Below are 23,487 nucleotides of genomic sequence, written 5' to 3'. Positions count from 1 at the left end.
CTCAAGAGTTTCCTTCTTTGACATCCTGCACTCCCAGCTCAGGTAGGTTTTTTACTTCTAACATTTCTTGCTGTGTGTGTCTGACACAGACCCGGCCTGACCCGGACCCGGCCCGACTTGGACCCAGCCAGACCTGGAAGAGTGACCCGACCCGACCTGAACCCGACACATGTCGTCGGGTACCGTTGAGTTCGGGTTGGATAGCAGGCCTTTACTGTGCTGTACATTCTATGCAATTCAATGTAACTGGTTTAAGATGATACTATTAGCTCAAAGTGCTGCTTCCCCTATCTGTACTGCAGGATGGATTCTACAGCAGCAACAGAAAATAACAGTTGCATTTGTAACTTTATTTCCTGATGCCAAACCTTCTGTAGTGGGTGTGTAAGGTCCAACAATAGGGAAAACCCATCTTATACATCTGAAGTGAGTTCTCAGTTTGTACATAATTGTACACTTGGTGACCAGTGCCATTTGAACATTTTTATACTATTTGTTGCCTTGGTCTCCAATGAATACCCTTTCAGCTGGGTCTCAGTATCTCCAGACTGAGCATTGATACATCATTCACTGTTCCCCAACCTCCCACTTATTCGCAACAATTTGCAAAACTCTTCCTGAATGAAGTCCTTATTGCACTCAATCTCATTGCTTCTTGATACTTTAATTAATTTCCTGACATCATTTGTTTTACAAATGGGGTGCCAGGTCTGGTTGGATGTATTCTGGAGGTTTCATCATGTGACCTCATGCCTCCACATGCCCCACCTGGTCAAACAGTCTTTTCTCCCCATCTTCAATATTTTTATAACTAATAAAGAAAAGTGTTAAAGCAATAGTTTTGAATAGACAACAAAACTGAATTACAGAATTTACAGCATGAAAGGAGGCCATTCAGCCCATTGTACCAGCAGTAACTTAAACTATCTCCCTAACCATATTTCCTGCCCTTTCCACATGCCCGTTTAAATTCTTCCTTTCCAAGTACTTATTCAATTCTCTTTTAAATGATGTTATAACCCTTGACACTTATAGTAGAGCATTCTATGTTCCATTAACCTGAAGCATGAAAAAGATTCTTCTGGCTTCCTCCTTCAATTTTTTAGTCATAATTCTGAGTCTATGCAGCCTTTGTTTCTGATTTTCCAATGAGAGGAAACAATCTCTGCCCTCACAAAATCTTTCATATTTTCATAAATCTCTATTTGAGTATTCCTCAACCTACTCTGTTCCAGTAAAAAGTCTCAATTTTCCAAGCCTTTTTTCATAACTATACCCTCCAATACCTGGAATCATTTTTGCACATCTTTGCTGTATCCTCTCCCTGGCTATAACAGTCTTTTCATACTGGTATGTCTGGATGTGCAGACAATAAACCTGCAGCCTAACCATTGACTTGTAAAAAGAGTACATCTCTTCCCTGCTTTTGCAGTTAATGTCCCCATGTATAAAACCTAGAATTTCTTTTGGCCTTTTTAATGTTTTTGTCTACCTTGACTTGTACCTTGAAAGATCTATTTGTCTGTTCTCCACTCTATTATGAGTCGTAGGTGTCAGCCGTAGCCAGGGATAGGCACCGACATGTTGCACCATGAACAGCTGGCAAAATTATTGACTCAGCCATGGACATGGGGGCAATTAAGCTGTATATAAAGTGTATAGCTAACCTAATGCCATCAAAACACAGTCTGATTTAAAACACATTTCTCCCTGTAAAGTAGCTAAGCATACAAACATCAATGGAAAGCATCACAACTGCATTAGCTAGCTAGCAAGCAAAATAGTATGCAATACCGATGCAAATTACTTTTGTTGACAGAATAGAGCTAGCTACAACATATCACGGGGTGTCACGGGATGGTAGATGGACCTTATTGGATGACCTCTGTGGATTCACACTGGGCTGAATCTTACCGGCCCCTTCAGAAGAGTCATGTAAAACAGAAAAGCAGAGTGGGACAGGAAGGGACAGAGAGATTAACGGTAGGTAGCCAAGACTAATTTATTCATCTTGAAAGGCTGTTAAACCAGATCCTGGATTCTAAAATACAGAAACAACAACATCTCTCATGGACAAAATGTCATTTGCTCACCAAAGCTAGTGATAAAATTAGATAAACACAATTACAAATAAAGAGCGCCCTTCAGTTCTTCCAATAAGTGATTCTCTTAAATTCACTTACATCTATATCTCAGTCTATCACTGTCGATTCCAATTCAGCTTTGACAAGATAATTGTTATCAAAAAGCTTTTCTGCAAAAGGTTGAGCAGTTGTTACTGCATGTATCATTCAGTTACAAAATGTTTAGTCATTATCTGTAAGATTGTACTCCAGATTAACCAATTTATGTCCAAGCCAAATCTATTTAACAAACATGCACTTTTAAAGTAATGTAATTATATGATACAGACAACTTTCAAATGATATTGGCCACTCAGGTTATCTGCTCTCAAACTGGATAGTAAATGATGCACATTGCAGTTACTGATCTTTGACATACTTGTAAAACTTATCCTTTAATCCTATTTTCAGCAAAAAAAAAATCAGTTAATGACTGCTTCTAACATGATCATTGAAACTCTGTCCCTCTCTCTCTCTACCACTCCCACTCTCTCTCTCCCCCCTCTCTCTCTACCCCACTCTCTCTCTCTGTCCCCCCATCTCTCTGTCCCCCTCTCTCTGTCGCCCCTCCCAGTCCCTCTCTCTCTCTCCCCCCTCTCTCACTCTGTCCGTTTCTCTCTGTTCCCCCCACCCTCTCTCTCCCCGCCCCCCTCTCTGAGAGTTGCAGACAGCAGGAACTCTCCTTGGAGTAGCTTTGTGTTTGGACAGTTTTTTAACAAATCGCAGCTGTCAGTTTCACAGCTGACAGGTGCTTAGAGCACAGACAGCGCTTCTGAACCTTGGACAAGTTCGTGGCTTTCCACAGGCTTTAAAAAAAAATCAGAACCCGCGGAAAACCACGAACCTGGCAATGGAGGTGGTGACCAAAACTGTAATGAAACTGGCCAGGACCCTAAAGATGGTGAGAACTGCCACAGATATGTAAAATAATATGACATCCTTCCTCACTGTGAGGATCAGACACATTTTATATCAACAGGACTATACTGAATACAATGTAGACATTAAGAACTATCATTATCACAGACACAGTTTGAAGAATTTGCAGTCAGTGATTCTTACCATCCAAGAGAGTCCCAAAGTGCAGAACCTGCAGGAACTCCCGTTCCCTCATGAAGCCTGACAGTGGAGTAGCCCAACCTTCAGACAAGACCTGCACCCACTGTAGATCCAGCTATAGAGAGAACAAATCATTGGGTGAATCCAATGTGCCATCACCTCACTGAACATACAACAAACATTAAAATAAAAGCAAAATACTGCGGATGCTGGAAATCTGAAATAAAAACAAGAAATGCTGGAACCACTCAGCTGGTCTGGCAGCATCTGTGAAAGAGAAGCAGAGTTAACGTTTCAGGTCAGTGACCCTTCTTCGGAAATGACAAATATTAGAAATGTCACAGGTTATAAGCAAGTGAGGTGGGGGTGGGGCAAGAGATAACAAAGGAGGTCTAGTTCAGTTTGCTTACCCACTGTTTTTTTTCAGGTTTGCACTTGCTGCTGTTCAATATTCAGTGTAGTAACACCTAATCTGTACTAATGCTTTGTCTTTCAACACACCATTAACATATTGTTTGCCTTTGCTCCTTGACCTTTTGGTCAGCTATGTGGCCAGGTCCAATCTAGACCTCCTTTGTTATCTCTTGCCCTACCCCCACCTCACTTGCTTATAACCTGTGACTTTTCTAATATTTGTCAGTTCCGAAGAAGGGTCACTGACCCAAAACGTTAACTCTGCTTCTCTTTCACAGATGCTGTCAGACCTGCTGAGTGGTTCCAGCATTTCTTGTTTTAATACAACAAACATTAATGCAATGATTCTTTTAGAGTTCCAGTTTCTTCTTATAATATATTCAGGCATGCACTAATATCAGAAACTGTCACAATATCCAAATTAAGTTTTAAACTTATTGACATTCATTAGCTATTGTTTGAAGTAAATTATATGTTCTTCTTTCTAGTCCTTTTTAGTAGAGGATAAACCTATGACCTGTGCACAGTGCCCACAATTCTCTTATTTATTTAGAGATACAGCACTGAAACAGGCCCTTCGGCCCACCGAGTCTGTGCCGACCAAGAAACACCCATTTATACTAACCCTACAGTATTCCCATATTCCCTACCACCTACCTACACTAGGGGCAATTTACAATGGCCAATTTACCTATCACCTGCAAGTCTTTGGCAGTGGGAGGAAACCAGAGCACCCGGCGAAAACCCACATGGGTACAGGGAGAACTTGCAAACTCCACACAGGCTGTACCCAGAATTGAACCAAGGTCCCTGGAGCTGTGAGGCTGTGGTGCTAACCACTGCGCCACTGTGCTGCCCCAACTTAGCTTCCAGTTAATTATACAGACAAGGGTCGGATATTCCTCTTCAGTATCTGGTTTGGGTTGAAGCACTTATTACAAATTTTGCTAATGATTTTATGCCTAATAACATTGAAGGAATTGCCTGTTAGATAAAGGAGCTTACCTCTATCAGGGTGGGGAGTAGTTATTCACTGGGGCAATGCTCCCTTACAAGGATTTTATGTAAATCACTGATAAGAGGACAGCTGTAGTCTTTCCCTGCTTCCAATTTTAGACAACTAGACACAGGCTTCAATAACACTCTTCAAGTGTCATTTCCTCAGCAGGGCATTGTTGTTGGAGGCCAATAAGCTCATCCCCAGGACATTGCTGCAGGAGCTCCTGAGGGTAGAGTCCAAGGCCCAGCCATCTTCAGCTGCTTCATCAATGACCTTTCCTCCATCATAAGGTCAGAATTGGGGATGTTTGTTGATGACTGCACAGTGTTCAGTTCTCTTGCAACACCCTAGATAATGTAGCAGTCCGTGTCTGCATTCTGGAAGACCTGGACAACATTCAGGCTTGGGTTGACAAATGACAAGTAACATTCACACAACACAATGCCAGGCAATTACCATCTCCAACAAGAGAAAGTCCAACCATCTGCCCTTGATATTCAAAGGCATTAACATTGTGAATTCTCCACCATTAACATCCTGGGGTTCACCATTGACCATACTTTTAATTGGACCAGCCACATAAATACTGTGACTATCAGAGAAGTCCAAAGGCTGGGAATTCTGCGGCAAGTAACTCATCTCCCGACTCCCCAAAGCATTTCCACCATCTACAAGACAGAAATTTGGAGGATGATGGAATACTCTGCACTTGCCGGAATGAACGCAGCTCCATCAACACTCAAGAACCTCGACACTATCCAGGACTAAAGAAGCCCGCTTGATTGGCACCCCATCCACCACCTTTAACATTTACTCTCTCCACCATCGGTGTACTGTGGCTACAGTACGTATCATCTACAAGATGCACTTTGGCAAATCACCGAGGCTCCTTTGATAGTACCTCCCAACCTCGACCACTTAGAAAGTCAAGGTCAGCAGGTGCATGAGAACACCACCACCACCAAGCTGCCCCTCCAAGTCACACACCATCCTGACTTGGACATAGATCCCCATTCCTTCATTGCCGCTGGGTCAAAATCCTGGAACTCCCTCCCTAACAGCACTGTGGGCGTACCTATACCACATGGACTGCAGCGGTTCAAGGCTCACCACCACCTTCTCAAGGGCAATTAGGGATGGGTAACAAACGCTGGCCTTTCAGCAAAACTGAAGCCAATGTTTTTTTCTACAAAGGGCCTCTCATAGACTTAATCACTCTTGACTAGATGACACTATTCACTTGCACAGCCAACAAAAGTAACCAAGATCTCAGGCCTGAAAATACTTCAATTGTGCAGACATCAATATATCTTTAAAGAAAAGCTCTTCTGATGGTCAAGAGTTGGGTGAAGAAAGTATGGCTGCTTTCAGTTAGCACTACATCCACTCTGCAGGAACTAGGCCTCTTAGCTGTTTAATAATGTACATTGGGTGAAACATCGGTAGGCTGTTTTTGTTTAATCACATTGTTACACAAGAAAAGAATTTTAAGAGTAGAATTCAAAGTGTTACCTGCGTTATCTGCAGTGTGGGCAGAACCTGGGCGGCTGCACATGCCAAGTCCAGCTTGTTTTCGAGGACAAAGAGTTCCTTCACTTCTTCATTTGCAGCAGGAGGAACAATGCCCTTAGAGTAACAATAAATATACATCAGTTCTAAACTCTGCTGGCCTGCCTCCCAGAAAGTCAGAACATGACACTTTAATTGTCCTTTCAGGGTGGGTTCCAAACATGTTCCAGTCAGTCTGTCCAATGTTGGTAATTACGCTGCTCACAGTTTGACAGAACTGATAACCTGTACATGGGCCCTAACTAGCGTCACTGGTGAAGCATCTGCTGTTCCACAATTCACTTAAAGATACATGTCAGGTTCCACCACAAGCCCACATTCCCATGGCTCTGAGCCATAATCGCAATATCTCACCTGTGACATGGAGTTGCAGGTGTTCCTCAGCTGCTTTAAGAGACCTGAACTCTTTCTCATGTGTGCTGCTTGTGTTCTGCCCTCTCATGTAGACACAGTGTAACCACCTTCACTTCATGTTTATTATAAAAGGAATTGGTTCAAACATTAGATTCCCCAACCCCACCCCCAACATCTCACCAGTCCCCAACCACCCCTCGCGCCCCCCCGCAAGTATAAGTGAGTGGCTTTCTAATTTGTTTCAAGGTCAAGCACTGAAGTGGAAACTTTTGAGCGGTTCAGTGGATCGAAGTACCCTTGCACCCCAACATGTCATAGTATGCTAGGTCAAAGTGACTTAATTTCACAAGTATAGATCATAGCTGCACCATCTGGATGAGTGGATAATTGGAGGCGAGGAAGGAAGGAGTGGATATATTGGAAAGCAGGTCAACCTGCTTCCTTCTGATACAGCTCTTAGTGGCTTATGACAGAGTAACAGCCTGGGTGAAGCACAGACAGATACACACAAATACATGTGCACATGTACACATACACACAAACACACATTGAAACGCTACCATGGAATGGTTGAAGGGAGCATCTAAAACTTAATTGAGATAGTTTTACGAATTCTGGCTCCCAATACATAGCTTCAGCCATTAGAGTGGAGTCAGGAATTCAGATGCTTTCTCCACGATTTTCCATCTATTACTGTAATGAATCTGCAAAGTCCCCTATGGCCTCATCCCGCTCTATCTCTGCATCCTTATCCAGCCTTATGTCCCTCCCACGCTCTCCAGGTCACATATTCTAGCCTTCTGTATATTCCCCCTTCCCCCACTTTTGTTATATAGAAAGGAACTTAAAAACATAAGAGTAGGCACATTCCCTCACTGCTCTCCTTCTCTTAGCATATTTCTAAAGTCTTTTGCTGATATCCTTTGCAATTTTATTTTCCTATTTCTCTTTTTTTTATCCCTTATTACTTTCTGGTATCCCTTTGTTTCTTTCTATAGCTCTCCCAATCTGCTGGACTTCCACTATGCATTTGTGTAAGCCTTTTCTTTGAACTTGATATTGTCCTTCACCTCATTTGTTAACCATGGTTCCTTAACTGCAAGTTGAGATTCTGCCTTTTATTGGTACGTACTAATTTTGCACTGTATTAAAAGCTTCTCTGAATACTTCCCACGATCTGTAGATAGGTTTACTCATTAACATTTCAGCCGAGTTTACTCAGGCCACTTATTTCTCATCCCTTCAGTTTGCCTCACTTAGATTTAAAGCTTTGGTTTGTGATCTCCCCATTTGGCTGTCAAACCTAATATCAAATTCATTCATATTATAGTCACCATTTTCAAGATGTTCCTTTACTACTAGTACAATGAACAAAGAAAGTTAGCATGCAGGTACAGCAAGAAATTAATCAGGCAAATGGCATGTTGGCCTTTATTGCAAGGCGACTGGCGTACAAGAATAAGGAAGTCTTGGTACAATTGTAGGGCTTTGGTACGATTATACCTGGATTACTGTATGCAGTTTTGGTTTCCGTATCTAAGGAAGGATATACTTGCCTTGGAGTTGGTAAAGCAAAGGTTCACTAGATTGGTTCTGGGATGAGAGGGTTGTCCTGGGATGAGAGGCTGAGTACATTGGGTCTATATTTTCTGGAGCTTAGAAGAATGAGAGGTGATCTCATTGAAACATTTAAAATTCTAAAGGGGCTTGACAAGATCGACACTGAGAAGTTGGCTGGGGAATCTAGCACACAGGGCCTGGTCTCAGGATAAGGGCCAATCATTTAGGACTGAAATGAGGAGAAATTACTTAACTCAAAGGGATGTGAATCTGTACAATTCTCTACCACAGAGAGTTGTGGATGCTGAATCCTTGAATATATTTAAAGCTGAGATAAGATTTTTGGTCTTTCAAGGAATCAAGGGATGTGGGAAGTGGGTGAGAAAGCGGAGTTGAAGCCAAAGATCAGCCATGATCATCTTGAATGGCAGCGCAGTCTCGAGAGGCCATATGGTCTACTCCTGTTTCTATTTCTTATGTTCTTATCAGATTATTGGCAGAACCTTCAACCACCTTAGCCCTACTCTCTGGAATTCCTTTCCCCTCTCTATCTCCCTTCCTGTCTCCTGCTGCCTGTCCTGGTCAATCAGCATAAGTCTGCATACACAAACAAACTTCTCCCCCTTGGTGCCTTTCACTAAAATTTCAGTCACCTCAGAGAGTGGTGAGCCTGTGGAATTCGAATACCACAGAAAGCAGTTGAGGCCAAAACATTGTATGTTTTCAAGAAGGAGTTAGATATAGCTCTTGGGGCGAAAGGGATCAAAGGATATGCGGGGAAAGTGGGAACAGGTTACTGAGTTGGATGATCAGCCATGATCATAATGAATGGCAGAGCAGGCTCAAAGGGCCGAATGGCCTACTCCTGCTCCTATTTTCTATGTTTCTATGTTTTAACCTTCTCAAAATGGCTTGGTGTCTGTTCCATCACTCTCTGGTCAAAGGTGTGAAGTAAATCGAAGCTGTTGTTGATTTTTAAGGCATAGTATGGATGGTAACTGCGGAAATACCTGTCTCTGAAAGTACCCATGTTCTGTATCAAAAGTAACAGCCATTAGGAGAAAAGGCAGACGAGGAATGAGAAGTAAAGACTACATTTGTTTGAATGAACTATAACTGAAGAAATACGAAATTCTCATCTATCCATAATGCCGTTCCACTCGCAAAGGATGGAAACCGATATAAGGCTCTTACACAATTTATTTTTTGATTTTTATCAGAGAAAAACTTTTCTACTTTTATTATTGATAGCGGTGTTGGGTGAATGACTTGCAAATTTGCAAATGATACTAAGACCTGAGTCAGGACTGTAAATGATGCTTGACTAGTACAGGCTGATCTCGATGTGTTGGGGGATTGGGCACATGACTGGCAAGTAATGTTTAAGTTAGAAAAGTACAGTGTTATGCATGTGGGCCAGAGAGTCATAGAGTCGTACAGTCGGCCCACCGCGTCCATGCTGACCATAATGCCTATCTATACTAATCCCACCTGCCTGCATTAATTCCACATCCCTCTATGCCTTGCTCATTCAAGTACCTGTCCAGATGCCTCTTAAATGTTGCTACTGTTCCTGCCTCCACCACCTTCACTGGCAGCTCATTCCAGATATCCACTATTCTTTGTGTGAAATGTTTACCCCTTTGATCCCCTTTAAACCTTCTCCCTCTCACCTTAAATCTATGCCCTCTAGTTTTAGTCACCCCTACCATGGGAAACAGACTCTGGCTATCTACCCTATCTATGCCTCTCATAATCTTATATACCTCTATCATGTCCCCTCTCAGCCTTCTTTGCTCCAGGGAAAACAGACCCAGCCTAGCCAATCTCTCTTTATAACTCAAGCCCTCCAAACCAGGCATCATCCTTGTGAATCTTTTCTGCACCCTCTCTAGCTTAATCACATCTTTCCTGTAGTGCGGCAACGAGAACTGCACACAGTACTCCAAATGCGGCCTAACCAATGTTATGTACAACTGTAACATGACGTCTCAACTCTTGTACTCAATGCCTCGGCCGATGAAGGCAAGCATGCCATACGCCTTCTTCACCACCCTGTCTACCTGTGTTGCCACTTTCAGGGAACTATGTACTTGCACCCCAAGGTCTCTCTGCTCAACAACACTCCCCAGGGCCCTGCCATTCACTGTATATGTCCTGCCCTGGTTTAACTTCCCAAAATGCATCACTTCGCACTTGTCTGCATTAAATTCCATTTGCCAATCCCTTGCCCACTTTCCCAGTTGATCTATATTCTGTTGTAACCTTAGACAACCTTCTTCACTGTCCACTATACCACCAATTTTGGTGTCATCTGCAAATTTACTAATCATGCCCCCTACATTCTCATCCAAGTCATTAACATATATGACAAACAACAGGGGTTCCAGCACTGATCCCTGCGGCACACCACTGGTCACTGGCCTCCAATCTGAAAAACAACCCTCCACTACCACCCTCTGCCTCCTATCACCAAGCCAATTTTGTATCCAATTGGCTAGCTCACCCTGGATCCCATGTGTTCGAACCTTCCGGACCAGCCTACCATGCGGGACCTTGTCAAAGCCTTGCTAAAGTCCATGTAGCCAATGCCCAACGCCCTGCCCTCGTCAATCCTCTTGGTCACCTCCTCAAAAAACTCAATCAAATTCGTGAGACATGATTTCCCACGCACAAAGCCATGCTGACTATCCCTAATCAGATCATGCCTTTCCAAATGCATATAAATCCTGTCTCTCAGAAACCCTTCCAATAACTTTCCCACCACTGATGTAAGGCTCACCAGCCTGTAGTTCCCTGGCTTATCCCTGCTGCCCTTCTTAAATAAAGGCACAACATTAGCTATCCTCCAGTCTTCCAGTACCTCACCCGTGGCTAACGATGATACAAAAATCTCTGCCAGGGCCCCAGCAATCTCCTCCCTTGCTTCCCATAGCATCCTAGGATACACCTGGTCAGGCCCTGGGGATTTAACCACCTTAATGTGCTTCAAAACCTCCAACACCTCCTCCTTTGTAATGTTGATATGCTCCAGGATATCGCTGTTCCCTCCTTTGAACTGACTAGCTTCCATGACCTTCTCCATGGTAAATATAGACGGGAAGTATTCATTTAAGACCTCGCCCATTTCCCTTGGCTCCACACCTAGATTACCACACTGATCCTTAAGGGGACCTACTCTCTCCCTAGCTACCCTTTTACTCTTAATATACTTATCGAATCTTTTAGGATCCTCCTTTATCTTATCTGCCAGGGAAATCTCATGGCCCCTTTTCGCCCTCCTAATTTCCTTCTTAAGTGTACTCCTACATCCCCTATACTCCTCGAGGGACTCACTTGATCCCAGCTGCCTATACCTGACATATGCCTCCTTCTTTGTCCTGACCAGACCCTCAATATCCCTCGTCAACCAAGGTTCCCTAAACTTGCCAGCCTTGCTCTTCAATCTAACAGGAACATACCGACCCTGAACTCTTCCTATCTCACTTTTAAAAGCCTCCCACTTGCCAGACGTCCCTTTACCTGTAAACAGCCTCTCCCAATCAACTTTTGAGAGTTCCTGTCTGATACCATCGAAATTAGCCTTTCCCCAATTTAGGACTTCAACCTGAGGACCAGTCCTATCCTTTTCCATAACTATCTTGAAGCTAATAGAGTTATGGTCACTGGTCCCAAAGTGCTCTCCCACTGACACATCAACTACCTGCCCATCCTCATTTCCAAAGAGGAGGTCGAGTGTAGCCCCTTCTCTAGTAGGGCCATCCACATACTGCTTCAGAAAGCAGCCTCACAGCTCCAGGGACCCGGGTTCGATTCCGGGTACTGCCTGTGTGGAGTTTGCAAGTTCTCCCTGTGTCTGCGTGGGTTTTCTCCGGGTGCTCCGGTTTCCTCCCACAAGCCAAAAGACTTGCAGGTTGATAGGTAAATTGGCCGTTATAAATTGTCACTAGTATAGGTAGGTGGTAGGGAAATATAGGGACAGGTGGGGATGTTTGGTAGGAATATGGGATTAGTGTCGGATTAGTATAAATGGGTGGTTGATGTTCGGCACAGACTCGGTGGGCCGAAGGGCCTGTTTCAGTGCTGTATCTCTAATCTAATCTAAAAACTATCCTGGACACACTTAACAAATTCTTCTCCATCTGCTCCCTTAGCTCTAAGGCAGTCCCAGTCAATATTGGGGAAGTCAAAATCACCTACTATTACAACCCTATAATTCCTACACCTATCTGTGATTTCCCTACATATATGCTCATCCACTTCCCTCTGACTATTGGGGGGCCTATAGTATAATCCCATCAAAGTGATCACCCCTTTCTTATTTCTAAGTTCTACCCATATGGCCTCGCTGGATGCTCCCCCCACAATATCCTCTCTAAGTACTGCCGTGACGTCCTCCCTAATCAATAGTGCAACTCCCCCTCCTCTCTTACCTCCACCTCTGTGACGCCGGAAGCATTGGTACCCCGGAACATTGAGCTGCCAGTCCTGCCCATCCCTCAACCATGTTTCCGTAATAGCAATAATATCACAATTCCATGTACCGATCCATGCTCTGAGTTCATCTGCCTTACCTGTAAGGCTTCTTGCATTAAAGTAAATGCAGTTTAGCCTACCAGACCTTCCACGCTCCCTGTCCTGCCCTTGCCCGGCCTCCCTACTGGACTTGATTGCTTTAACCTCTACATTTGCCTCAACGATTTCATCGGAGAGACTACTACTTTGGGTCCCACCCCCCTGCCAGACTAGTTTAAACCCTCCCGAGTAGTACTAGCAAACCTCCCCGCAAGGATATTGGTCCCCTTCCAGTTCAGATGCAACCCGTCCTTCTTGTACAGGTCACTTCTGCACCAAAAGATCCCAATGGTCCAAGTAGCTGAAGCCCTCCCGCCTATACCAGCTCTTCAGCCACGTATTCATTTGCCTTATCCTCCTATTCCTACCCTCACTGGCACGTGGCACAGGGAGTAATCCAGAGATTACAACCCTAGAGGTCCTGCTTTTTAACCTTCTGCCTAACTCCCTATATTCACTTTGCAAGACCTCATCTCTCTTCCTGCCTATGTCGTTAGTACCAATATGGACCACAACCTCTGGGTGCTCACCCTCCCCTTTCAGAATGCCCTGTGCCCGCTCAGAGACATCCTTGACCCTGGCACCAGGGAGACAACACACCATCCTGGATTCTCACTCGCGGCCACAGAAACGCCTATCTGTGCCCCTGACTATAGAGTCCCCTATCACTACTGCTCGCCTACACTTTGACCTTCCCTGCAGTACAACAGAGCCAGTCATGGTGCCATTGACCTGGCTGCTGTTGCTGCTTTCCCCTGAGAGGCCATCCCCCCCAACAGTATCCAAAACAGCATACTGAGGGGCCAGAGTGATCTGGAATCGTTTCAACTGCCTAAGTCGGTCAGAGAGGAATTTCCCAGATTTTCTTTTTCCAAATTGGCCTGGGTTTTTATGTGAGTTTTCACCTCCCCCAGGAGTTCACATGGTTTTAGATGGGATGGGAAATGTCTGTCATGTGGTGCACAAGGCATTGCAGCTTTGTGGGATAGGCCAGATGGGCCAGAGGGCTTTTTCCTGTCTGTCATTGTTCGTATGTTTGTAGAAATATCAAAAAGATACAATACCAGCCATGAATAGCGGTTGCCTTGCAAGTCACTATTTTTTTTTCAAAAACCCAGGTATAACTTCCAGCTACACTGGGACATTTCACTTACCTGCTCCTCTAAAAGCTCCACCACCTGTTGGATGCATTCATTCACAGATGTGAGATTTGTTTTCAGCACCAACTCAGAATGTTCAGGCTTCTCGTATTCTGAATCAATACCGGTAAATCCTATACAAAGAAATAAAATGAACCAAATTAAGCAGTAGAACTTATTCTCAGACATGAACAAATGCATTGCACAGAGCCTTTAGGCGTTAACATGCCTTTTATTGATCGGAAAAAGTTTCAAATAAAAACAGCTTTTCTAACATTGTAAACGGCTGTTCATTTAACTCCTCCAATGGCCCAATGGCCTTTGGTGTTTTACCCTACATATCAGAAAGGCCTGTGTGCTGAGTTAGCTGATCTCAGTCAGGTCAGGACTAGGAACATGACTATTGACCTCAGAACCACTGGGCTAGGGGAATATAAAAGCATGGGTTTCTGCTCCCACTTGACGCCTAGCGTGGATGTCAGTTAAAAGCGTCATCAGTTTTGGCTGTTTTGCCCTCAGCAATCTAGAAGTATCTCCAAGTTTGCACGAGTGAGCCCAAGGCACAAGAAGATGAACCAAGCCCTGGAAGTGGTGCACATGATTGCGTTATGAGGGCAGGCTAGAAAACTTAGACTCTCAGACTTTGTTTTCCATCCATTAATTTTAATAAAGTGGGGGTGGGGGGGGGGGGGGGTGGGGGGGCGGGGTGCAATTTCTCCATCTGCACCTGGAGTGATTAGATTTAAGTAACATCCATGATCCTAGAATAGAAAAGGCTGAGGGGTAACCTAATAGAGATCTTTAAAATAATAGAAGTGTTTGCTCGGGTAGACATAGAGAAGATGCTTTCACTTTTGGAGCAGTCCAAAATTAGGTGTCATAAATATAAGATAGTCACTAATAAATCCAATAAGGAATTCAAGAGAAACTTCTTTGCCCCAGAGAGTGATTAGATTGTGGAGCTCATTACCACATGTAGTAGTTGAGGTGAATAGCACAGATCTACTTAAGGGAAAGTTAGATATATATATATGAGGGAGAAAGGGTCAAAAGGGTATGCAGATACGGTAAGATGAAGAAAGGTGGGAGGAGGTGCGTGGGTGCATAAACTCTGACATAGACCAGTTGGGCCGAATGGCCTGTTTCTGTGCTGTAAATTCTATGTATGATCCAGGATAGGAAAAAGTGTAAATTTGGACAGTCATGACTGTGCATTATAAGGATAAATAAGGAGATGGCAGATGAATTAAACAGGTATTTTGCATTGGTCTTCACTATAGAGGATACAAGTAACATCCCAGAAATAGTTGTAAATCAGGAAATGGAAGGGAGCGAGGAACTCAAGAAAATTACTATCACCAGGGAAGTGGTACTGAGGAAATTGTTGCAGCTGCGGGAAGACAAGTCCCCGGGTCCTGATGGACTTCATCCTAGGGTCTTAAAAGAAGTGGCTAGTGAGATAGCTGATGCATTGGTTTTAATTTTCCAAAATTCCTTAGATTTGGGGAAGGTTCCATTAGATTGGAAAATAGCCAGTGTAACTCCTTTATTCAAAAAGGGAGGGAGACGGAAAGCAGGAAACTACAGGCCAGTTAGCTTAACACCTGTCTTAGGGAAAATATTAAAAGCTATTATTAAAGACGTTACAGCAGGGCACTTTGAAAAATTCAAGGCAATCAGGCAGAGTCAACATGAGTTTATGCACCCACACCCCTCCTCCCACCTTACTTCATTTTACCCTATCTGCATACCCTTCTGACCCTTTCTCCCTCATATATATATCTAACTTTCCCCTAAGTAGATCTGTGCTATTCACCTCAACTACTACATGTGGTAATGAGTTCCACAATCTAACAACTCTCTGGGGCAAAGAAGTTTCTCTTGAATTCCTTATTGGATTTATTGGTGTCTATCTTATATTTATGACACCTAATTTTGGAATTCTCCAAAAGTGGAAACATCTTCTCTATGTCTACCCTAGCAAACATTTTCATTATTTTAAAGATCTCTATTAGGTTTTATGAGAGGGAAATCATGTTTAACCAATTTATTGGAGCTCTTTGAAGAAGTAACATGTGCTGTGGATAAAGAGGAATCAGTACTGTACTTAGATTTCCAGAAGGCATTTGATAAGGTGCCACAGCAAAGGTTACTGCGAAAAATAAAAGCTCATGGTGTAGGGGGTAACATACTGGCATGGATAGAAGATTGGCTCACCAACAGAAAACAGAGAGTAGGCATAAATGGGTCATTTTCTGGTTGGCAAGATGTAACGAGTGGTGTGTCACAGTGCTGGGGCCTCAACTTTTTACATTTTATATAAATGACTTGGATGAAGGGACCGAAGGTATGGTTGCTAAATTTGCTGATGACACAAAGATAGGTAGGAAAGTAAGTTGTGAAGAGGAAATAAGGAGGCTACAAAGGGATATAGATAGGTTAAGTGAGTGGGCAAAGACTTGGCAAATGGAGTTAAATGTGGGAAAGTGTGAAATTGTCCACTTTGGCAGCAAGAATAAAAAAGAAGCATATTATGTAAATGGTGAGAGATTGCAGAGCTCTGAGATGTAGAGGGATCTGGGTGTCCTACTGTATGAATCGCAAAAGGTTAGTATGCAGGTACAGCAAGTAATTAGGAAAGCTAATAGAATGTTATAATTTATTGCTAGGGGAAATGAATACAAAAATAGGGATATTATGCTTCAGTTACACAGGGCATTGGTGAGACTACATCTGGAGTACTGTGTACAGTACTGGCCTCCTTATTTAAGGAAGGATGTAAACACGGAAGCAGTTCGGAGAAGGTTTACGAGACTAATACCTGGAATGGGCAGGTTCTCTTATGAGGAAAGGCTGGACAGGCTAGGCTTGTATCCGCTGGAGTTTAGAAGGGTAGGAGGCGACTTGATTGAAACATATAAGAGCCTGAGGATCTTGACAGGGTGGATGTGGAAAGGATGTTTCATCTTGTGGGAGAATGCAGAACTAGGGGGTCACTGTTTAAAAATAAGTGGTGGCCCATTTAAGACAGAGATAAGGAGAATTTTTTTCTCTCAGAGGGTCATGAGTCTTTGGAACTGTTCCTCAAAAGGCGGTGGAAGCAGATCCTTTGAATATTTTTAAGGCAGAGGTAGATAGATTCTTGATAAGCAAGGGGGTGAAAGGTTATTGGGGTAGGCGGGAATGTCGACTTGAGGTTACAATCAGTTCAGCCATGCTCTACTGAATGGCGGAGCAGGCTTGAGGGGCTGAGTGGCCTACTCCTGCTCCTAATTTGTATGTTCGAATGTTCGTATTACTTTACAGTAATGGTGCAAAAGAGGCAATTTGGGCTGTTAGGGTATTGAAGCAGAAGCAAAATAGGAGGGCTTTTTCCTCACAAATAATTCCCTAAGATTTCCATTGTCTTTCTACTAAGAGTCCAAAATCAGTGCAGCTTTTACTGCAGTTGTTTGATGTTCCTGCATTTTCTTTACAAGGTCATGCTGTTGATTAGGAGTGAAATATCAATGCTGTCCCTAGACTTTTGTTTTTCTCACACTTCTCACTGATAACCATGTTAAATGAACATTGTTTCACTGCACAAAATGGAGCTGCATGTTCACTGTGCAGACAAATACAGCTCTTCAATTAACTGATAACCATCAACAATCCTGAAAGGTACAATTTGTCGTAGTGGAGCTAGGTCTCACAATATCAGAGTATATTTAGCTGATGGTATTATCACAAGAGCTCTTCTGCTCCAGAATGATATGTATACCTTTGATCTCTCCTGCTCTAGCCTTCTTATAAAGACCTTTCACATCACGACTTTCACAGATATCTAAAGGAGCATCGATAAAGACTTCAAAAAATGGAAGTTTGGAGACCTCGTGAATTTTTCTTGCTTTTTCACGATCCTAAAGATATAAATGAACAGACAAAATTAACACGATTGGTTTATAGTGACTGTTGGAGGCCACTGACTCACATTAATTCTTGCTTAAATATTTCTGCCAGGCTATCTTGTGATCCAGTCAGCCGAAGAAGTATTGTGTTAAAAGGCAAGGCGATGCCATTTATTCAGCTGATTAATAAATCAGGTTGCTTTAAACATGGTTCAAACATGGACAAAAGAGCTGAACTCAAGAGGTGAGGTGAGAGTGACTGCCCTTGACATCAAGGCAGCGTTTGACCGAGTATGGCATCAAGGAGCCCTAGCAAAACTGAGGTCAATGGGAATCAGGGGGAAAACCCTCCGCTGGCTGGAGTCATACCTAGCGCAAAGGAAGATGGTTGTGGTTGTTGGAGGTCAATCATCTGAGCTCCAGGACATCACTGCAGGAGTACCCCAGGGTAGTGTCCTAGGCCCAACCATCTTCAGCTGCTTCATCAATGACCTTCCTTCAATCATAAGGTCAGAAGTGGGGATGTTCGCTGATGATTGCACAATGTTCAGCACCATTCGCAACTCCTCAGATACTGAAGCAGTCTGTGTAGAAATGCAACAAGACCTGGACAATATCCAGGCTTGGGCTGATAGGTGGCAAGTAACATTCGCGCCAGACAAGTGCCAGGCAATGACCATCTTCAACAAAAGAGAATCTAACCATCTCCCCTTGACATTCAACGGCATTACCATCGCTGAATCCCCCACTATCAACATCCTAGGGGCTACCATTGACCGAAAACTGAACTGGAGTAGCCATATAAATACCGTGGCTACAAGAGCAGGTCAGAGGCTAGGAATCCTGAGGCGAGTAACTCACCTCCTGACTCCCCAAATCCTGTCTACAATCTACAAGGCACAAGTCAGGAATACTCTCCACTTGCCTGGATGGGTGCAGCTCCAACAACACTCAAGAAGCTCGACACCATCCAGGACAAAGCGGCCCGCTTGATTGGCACCCCATCTACAAACATTCACTCCCTCCACCACCGACGCACAGTGGCAGCAGTGTGTACCATCTACAAGATGCACTACAGCAATGCACCAAGGCTCGTTCGACGGCACCTTCCAAACCCACGACCTCTACCAACTAGAAGGACAAGGGCAGCAAATACATGGGAACATCACCACCTGCAAGTTCCCCTCCAAGTCACACACCACCCTGACTTGGAACTATATCGCCGTTCCTTCACTGTCACTGGGTCAAAATCCTGGAACTCCCTTCCTAACAGCACTGTGGGTGTACCTACCCCACATGGACTGCAGCGGTTCAAGAAGGCAGCTCACCACCACCTTCACAAGGGCAATTAGGGATGGGCAATAAATGCTGGCCTGGCCAGCAACGCCCACATCCCGTGAATGAATAAAAAAAAAAAATTGTATTCCATGGGTTTGGGATAATATCAACCCTTTCAGTACTTTTAATTGATGATTTAAACAGTATTTGATAGAGAATGCTTTTGTTAACAAAACACAAAAGTAATTCAAGCCAGCTGAAAATGTTCCCTGTAATAATCTTATTGGATGTATTTTGTACATATCTTCAGCTTTTCACTGTAACACATCAATGTGGGAGTTATTGAGGGTTTCAATAATTAAAATGCCCATTTCAGCGAATACTGTAATGAAATCATCAATTGAATTTTTTGTCTCTTAAATGACCATGTCTGAAACCTTTGAGAGTTACGTGTTAATGATCAAATTGCTTCTTCCTGCATTTGCAGTTACCTGCTGGAGAGAACTTTGGGCAATGGGCCTTTTTACTGACAGTTATGAATGAAGAATTAAATGTACTTACTCATCTAATCTCCCCCTATATATAATTTATCAAATATGCAACTCAAGATGTAAGCGTCAATGAAAAGGATGAGCCCAAAATTTGTTAACTATTTCTAACAAACTTTGATCTTTCAGAGTGGGTAGCTTGCAGAAAGATGCCATTTGGTTCTATGAAGCTCCAATAATGGAAATTGGTGCTAAACATTATGGGTGTTCTACATAAAAAGAACAATAGTATGTTCCTTATTTATTCTCTAATATTCAAGAGCTATGCCCAGATCAATCACTTACAACTGTATATGGCAGGCCTGTAATATTTCTTGTGGTGCTTGAAAATGTTTACCACTTGTCTCTCCACTCCCTGTTTTCTGCCCCCAGGATTGGTGCTCCACATCCAAGCTATCCTCTTTGGTTAGGATGCTGGGACAAGCCATTCTGTAGACAACTCTATAGTATCATATAATGTTGCTCTTTCATTTATCTCTAGGAGACCAATTCCTTGAGATATTCCTTCCCAGCTGGGATTATTCCTCCCCCCAAAGAAGTTTAATGCTCCCATCAAGAGGATGATGGTCAAAGAGCTTGATATATATATAATTTATCCACCTACCTAGTGAATGGAGGCAGAAATGAATTTGCATAATTGAACATGTCAGTTTCTTCTTTTGAATGAACTTACCCTTGAAAATGGAGAGATAAAACTAGTGATACACACAAGACCAGCATCTGCAAACAGTTTGGCCACCTCAGCAATACGCCGGATATTCTCCTCACGGTCCTCAGAGGTGAAACCTAGGTTTTTGTTTAGTCCTTGTCTAATATTATCTCCATCCAAAGAGTAACATGGAATACCATGAGTTACCAAGTACTCCTCCAATGCAAACCCAATGGTGGTCTTTCCAGCACCTGATAGACCTGAATAGAAAATATCAATGTCAATTAAGTTGGAATGTGTATCCTAAAATTCCTAAAAGAAAGATCCAAAGTTACAAACACCCCTAGAAACGAGCAAAAAATTGCTGAGTGAAATATCTGCTGTCAAAATTGAGAGTAGAAAAGGTAGCAATACTTGAACAATCAGGTCGCATGGGAAGTTTCTGAGTGGTGCGCCGTTTCTCCATTTCCTACAACACTTCTGTATTACCTCACAAGTCCAACCATAAAAGCTGATGGTACCAGCACCGTTACTCCTGGCAGCTTTCCCCACCTATTAATCTGATCCCTGCTGCTACTGCAATCTGGGATTACCTGCACCCTCTCCCCAATTCTGATACTGCAGACTAGCCTCAGTTGAAAGAGCAGGAGCAATATTGCACTTGCAAGTATAAACCTACTGAAAAAGCATGGAGCACTTTGCTTATTGCCTGAAATTAATGAAAAGTTCTGGAGTGAAGTGTGTGATATCTTTACCATAATCATGTTGATGGATTGACATGCAATACTAAATAATCTGAGATAACATGTTACCTGTCAGCCAGACGGTGCAACCACGAAATCCACTACGGGTGCCAACAATTTGGCCTCTCTTGCTTCGACTAACATGATGGGACTGATAGATCACATTGGTGGATTTTTGAATTTCCTGTGAGAATAGAAAAAGTTTTATGTTAGCAATTTTCTGACTGGACATTTTACCAGAAAGAAATTTACTGGGCCCAGTTTTCCAGTATTACCATACAATAGAAAAACACAAGAAGAAAGTAAATAAAAGAAAGTTTACCACGTGTCTTTAGGTTGTGCCTAAATAAAGCAAATGCGCAGTAGTGAGATGTACTTTGTACTGTCCTTTAATGGATTATACTGGGAAAAGAATGATTGAGGACTTTTGTTTGTTTAAACTCATGTCCTAGCGGATTAACAAAAACAGGATGCAGTCCATTAGAAGCTGCTCTTCCCACATGTGTTCACTTACCAAACTTTAGCCTGTGATCTTGTACTGAAGAAAAATGGGATGATTATCAACCTTCAAACCACATGCAAATGTAAAACCTTCAAGAGTTCTCCTTTCTGAGTTCAATTAATTTGCCTTGTGATGTATAACAAAAAAGCAAATGCGATATGTTGGTGTATATCACAGATTAGCTTGCAGTTTTTTTTTGAGTTATGAGACTATTAGCAGTGCACTTTCTTGACCAGAATGTTGCAGACAGTTAACATTGAGGCAAATGATGGCAAATGATGATGTGGTGAGTGTGACTAGGCTTCGCCCCTCTACTTTCACAGACAGTCCTTACTTCACAGTTATCATGGCACAGTTGTTGATTAATCTTTAGTTACTGGCCTTATAAGCATAAATTAGATGATTATCATCCTGTTAGTTGGAAATGGAAGCTATAGGCAAGTGTAAAACTTTTCCAAGTTCAATGCTGAACAGGTTAATCTATTTTGTAGCACCATTCAGTCAAGCTTATATAGGCAGTAATTATTTGCTAATTCCATTCTGAGGCAACAGAACTTGTGGTTAATTGTGTGGTTCATTCACAAAGAAGCAGTCTTTCTCTATGGATTTACATTGTGCTTCTACACTCATTTCTAACTCATTGCATCAGTGCTTTCCCACAATGCAATAATTAAAGCCTTGTTTTCAGGCTTTTGCTTTCTAGAATCAAACCACAATCTATAAATGGTGTACATCAGAACAACCTCAACCAAGACTAAAATACTTTACGGCTTGAGTTCTTCTTATAGCATTCCCTCCAATGAATCCCACTTTCCTGTGCATTTCTCAATCTATACTCCAAAAGAACAGAGAGATCAAACCATAGATTCGCATTCTGTATAGAATATGGTACAAAGTGCAACATAGTAATGGTGGAGGCGGGGTCTATCTTGAACTCCTGTGTGGTCTGGTGCTATGTCTACTTTTACGACAAGTTTATTTCCATGGGTTTTGAATGGGATCTTGCTGTGCATAAAATGGCTGCTATGTTTGCCTCACACAGCAGGGATTAGACTTCAAAAGTAATTCACTGGCTGCAAACTGGGCTTTCTGCGGCTGTGAAAGGTGCTTTAGAAATGCAAGATATTTTTTCCTTTGTCTGTTAACCTTGACTGACTGTTTTATCTTTCATTGGAATTCTTACAATTAATAGCATAGCAATGAAGGCCTGAAGAGATAGAATAATGGCCGGAGCCACCATGATTATTCTGTTCATATTGAATGACTGCCTGATTAATAAATTGAATGATGAAGTATTAATGAGATAAGAAATATTGTATTTTGTGTTGTGTCAATGTTCTAGAATTCTGGAGACCATGGTAAATGCAATAGTGAAAATAAAAATATTTTTTAAAGGTATATGTAAGTTTTTCAATTTATTTAAGTTTAACTGGGGCACTGCATTGTGCATTGTTTGTTGTGTTTCCTCCATCTCAACTTTGAATGAGACGGTGCTTGTGATGCCAGGGTACCCCAACTAATTCAGTTTCCTATGTAGTGCATTTCTGAAGATATCCCATGGACAACATTAAGGGGAGTTTGTGGGGGGGGGGGTAGGCGGGCAGGGGGAGATGGCGAATAGGACATGTCCTTTGTTCAGTAAATAATTTTTTTTACCACAACGTAAATGACACAAAATTTAAACTTCGTATCCCACAGATATTGCAGAACCACATTGAGTGCATCATGCAGCTGCTTAGTTGCTCATAAGTTATGTTCGTGACTTCAAGCTTCTGGCCGTTTGGTCTTCTCCTAGTCTAGGGGAAGGCCTGTACCAGACTTTTGAAGCCTAGTCACTGTTGTTCTGTAGGCAGACATGACAGCCATTTTATTCATAGCAAGTGAAAGCTACATTTCTGATTGGATGAATTCCCCCCATTAGAAGGAATGCAGCATCCAGAACCAATGACAGTAGTCCAATCATATTTGCCACTGGCAAATATCTGGATGCAGGATGTGAAAGTACCTCAGTGTATTGCTTTGAAGTGGTTGCAGAAGATGGGCGAAAACAGGCCTACCACCCTCCAAGATCTCTGGACTCCTCCAAT

The 23,487-nt window shown here is 42.7% G+C and overlaps 1 protein-coding gene across 1 annotated transcript in view; it reads right to left on the bottom strand.

Annotated features, from left to right (window-relative positions):
- The window catches only part of papss2b (3'-phosphoadenosine 5'-phosphosulfate synthase 2b), an 88,169-nt gene that overhangs the window by 29,566 nt on the left and 35,116 nt on the right, over window positions 1–23,487 (bottom strand). Inside the window, exons 2-7 of the mRNA XM_068052518.1 lie at window positions 20,968–21,082; window positions 20,180–20,415; window positions 17,554–17,692; window positions 13,809–13,927; window positions 6,109–6,222; window positions 3,186–3,297 (exon numbers count right to left, since the gene is read on the bottom strand). Coding sequence (XP_067908619.1) covers window positions 3,186–3,297; window positions 6,109–6,222; window positions 13,809–13,927; window positions 17,554–17,692; window positions 20,180–20,415; window positions 20,968–21,082 — 835 coding nt within the window. The remainder of the gene's footprint in view (window positions 1–3,185; window positions 3,298–6,108; window positions 6,223–13,808; window positions 13,928–17,553; window positions 17,693–20,179; window positions 20,416–20,967; window positions 21,083–23,487) is intronic.

This window comes from Heterodontus francisci, chromosome 20 (assembly GCF_036365525.1).
Source record: "Heterodontus francisci isolate sHetFra1 chromosome 20, sHetFra1.hap1, whole genome shotgun sequence".
In the NCBI taxonomy this organism is placed as follows: Eukaryota; Metazoa; Chordata; class Chondrichthyes; order Heterodontiformes; family Heterodontidae; genus Heterodontus; species Heterodontus francisci.
Note: the sequence above shows the minus strand (reverse complement) of the source record. Positions and strands in the feature narration are given on the sequence as shown.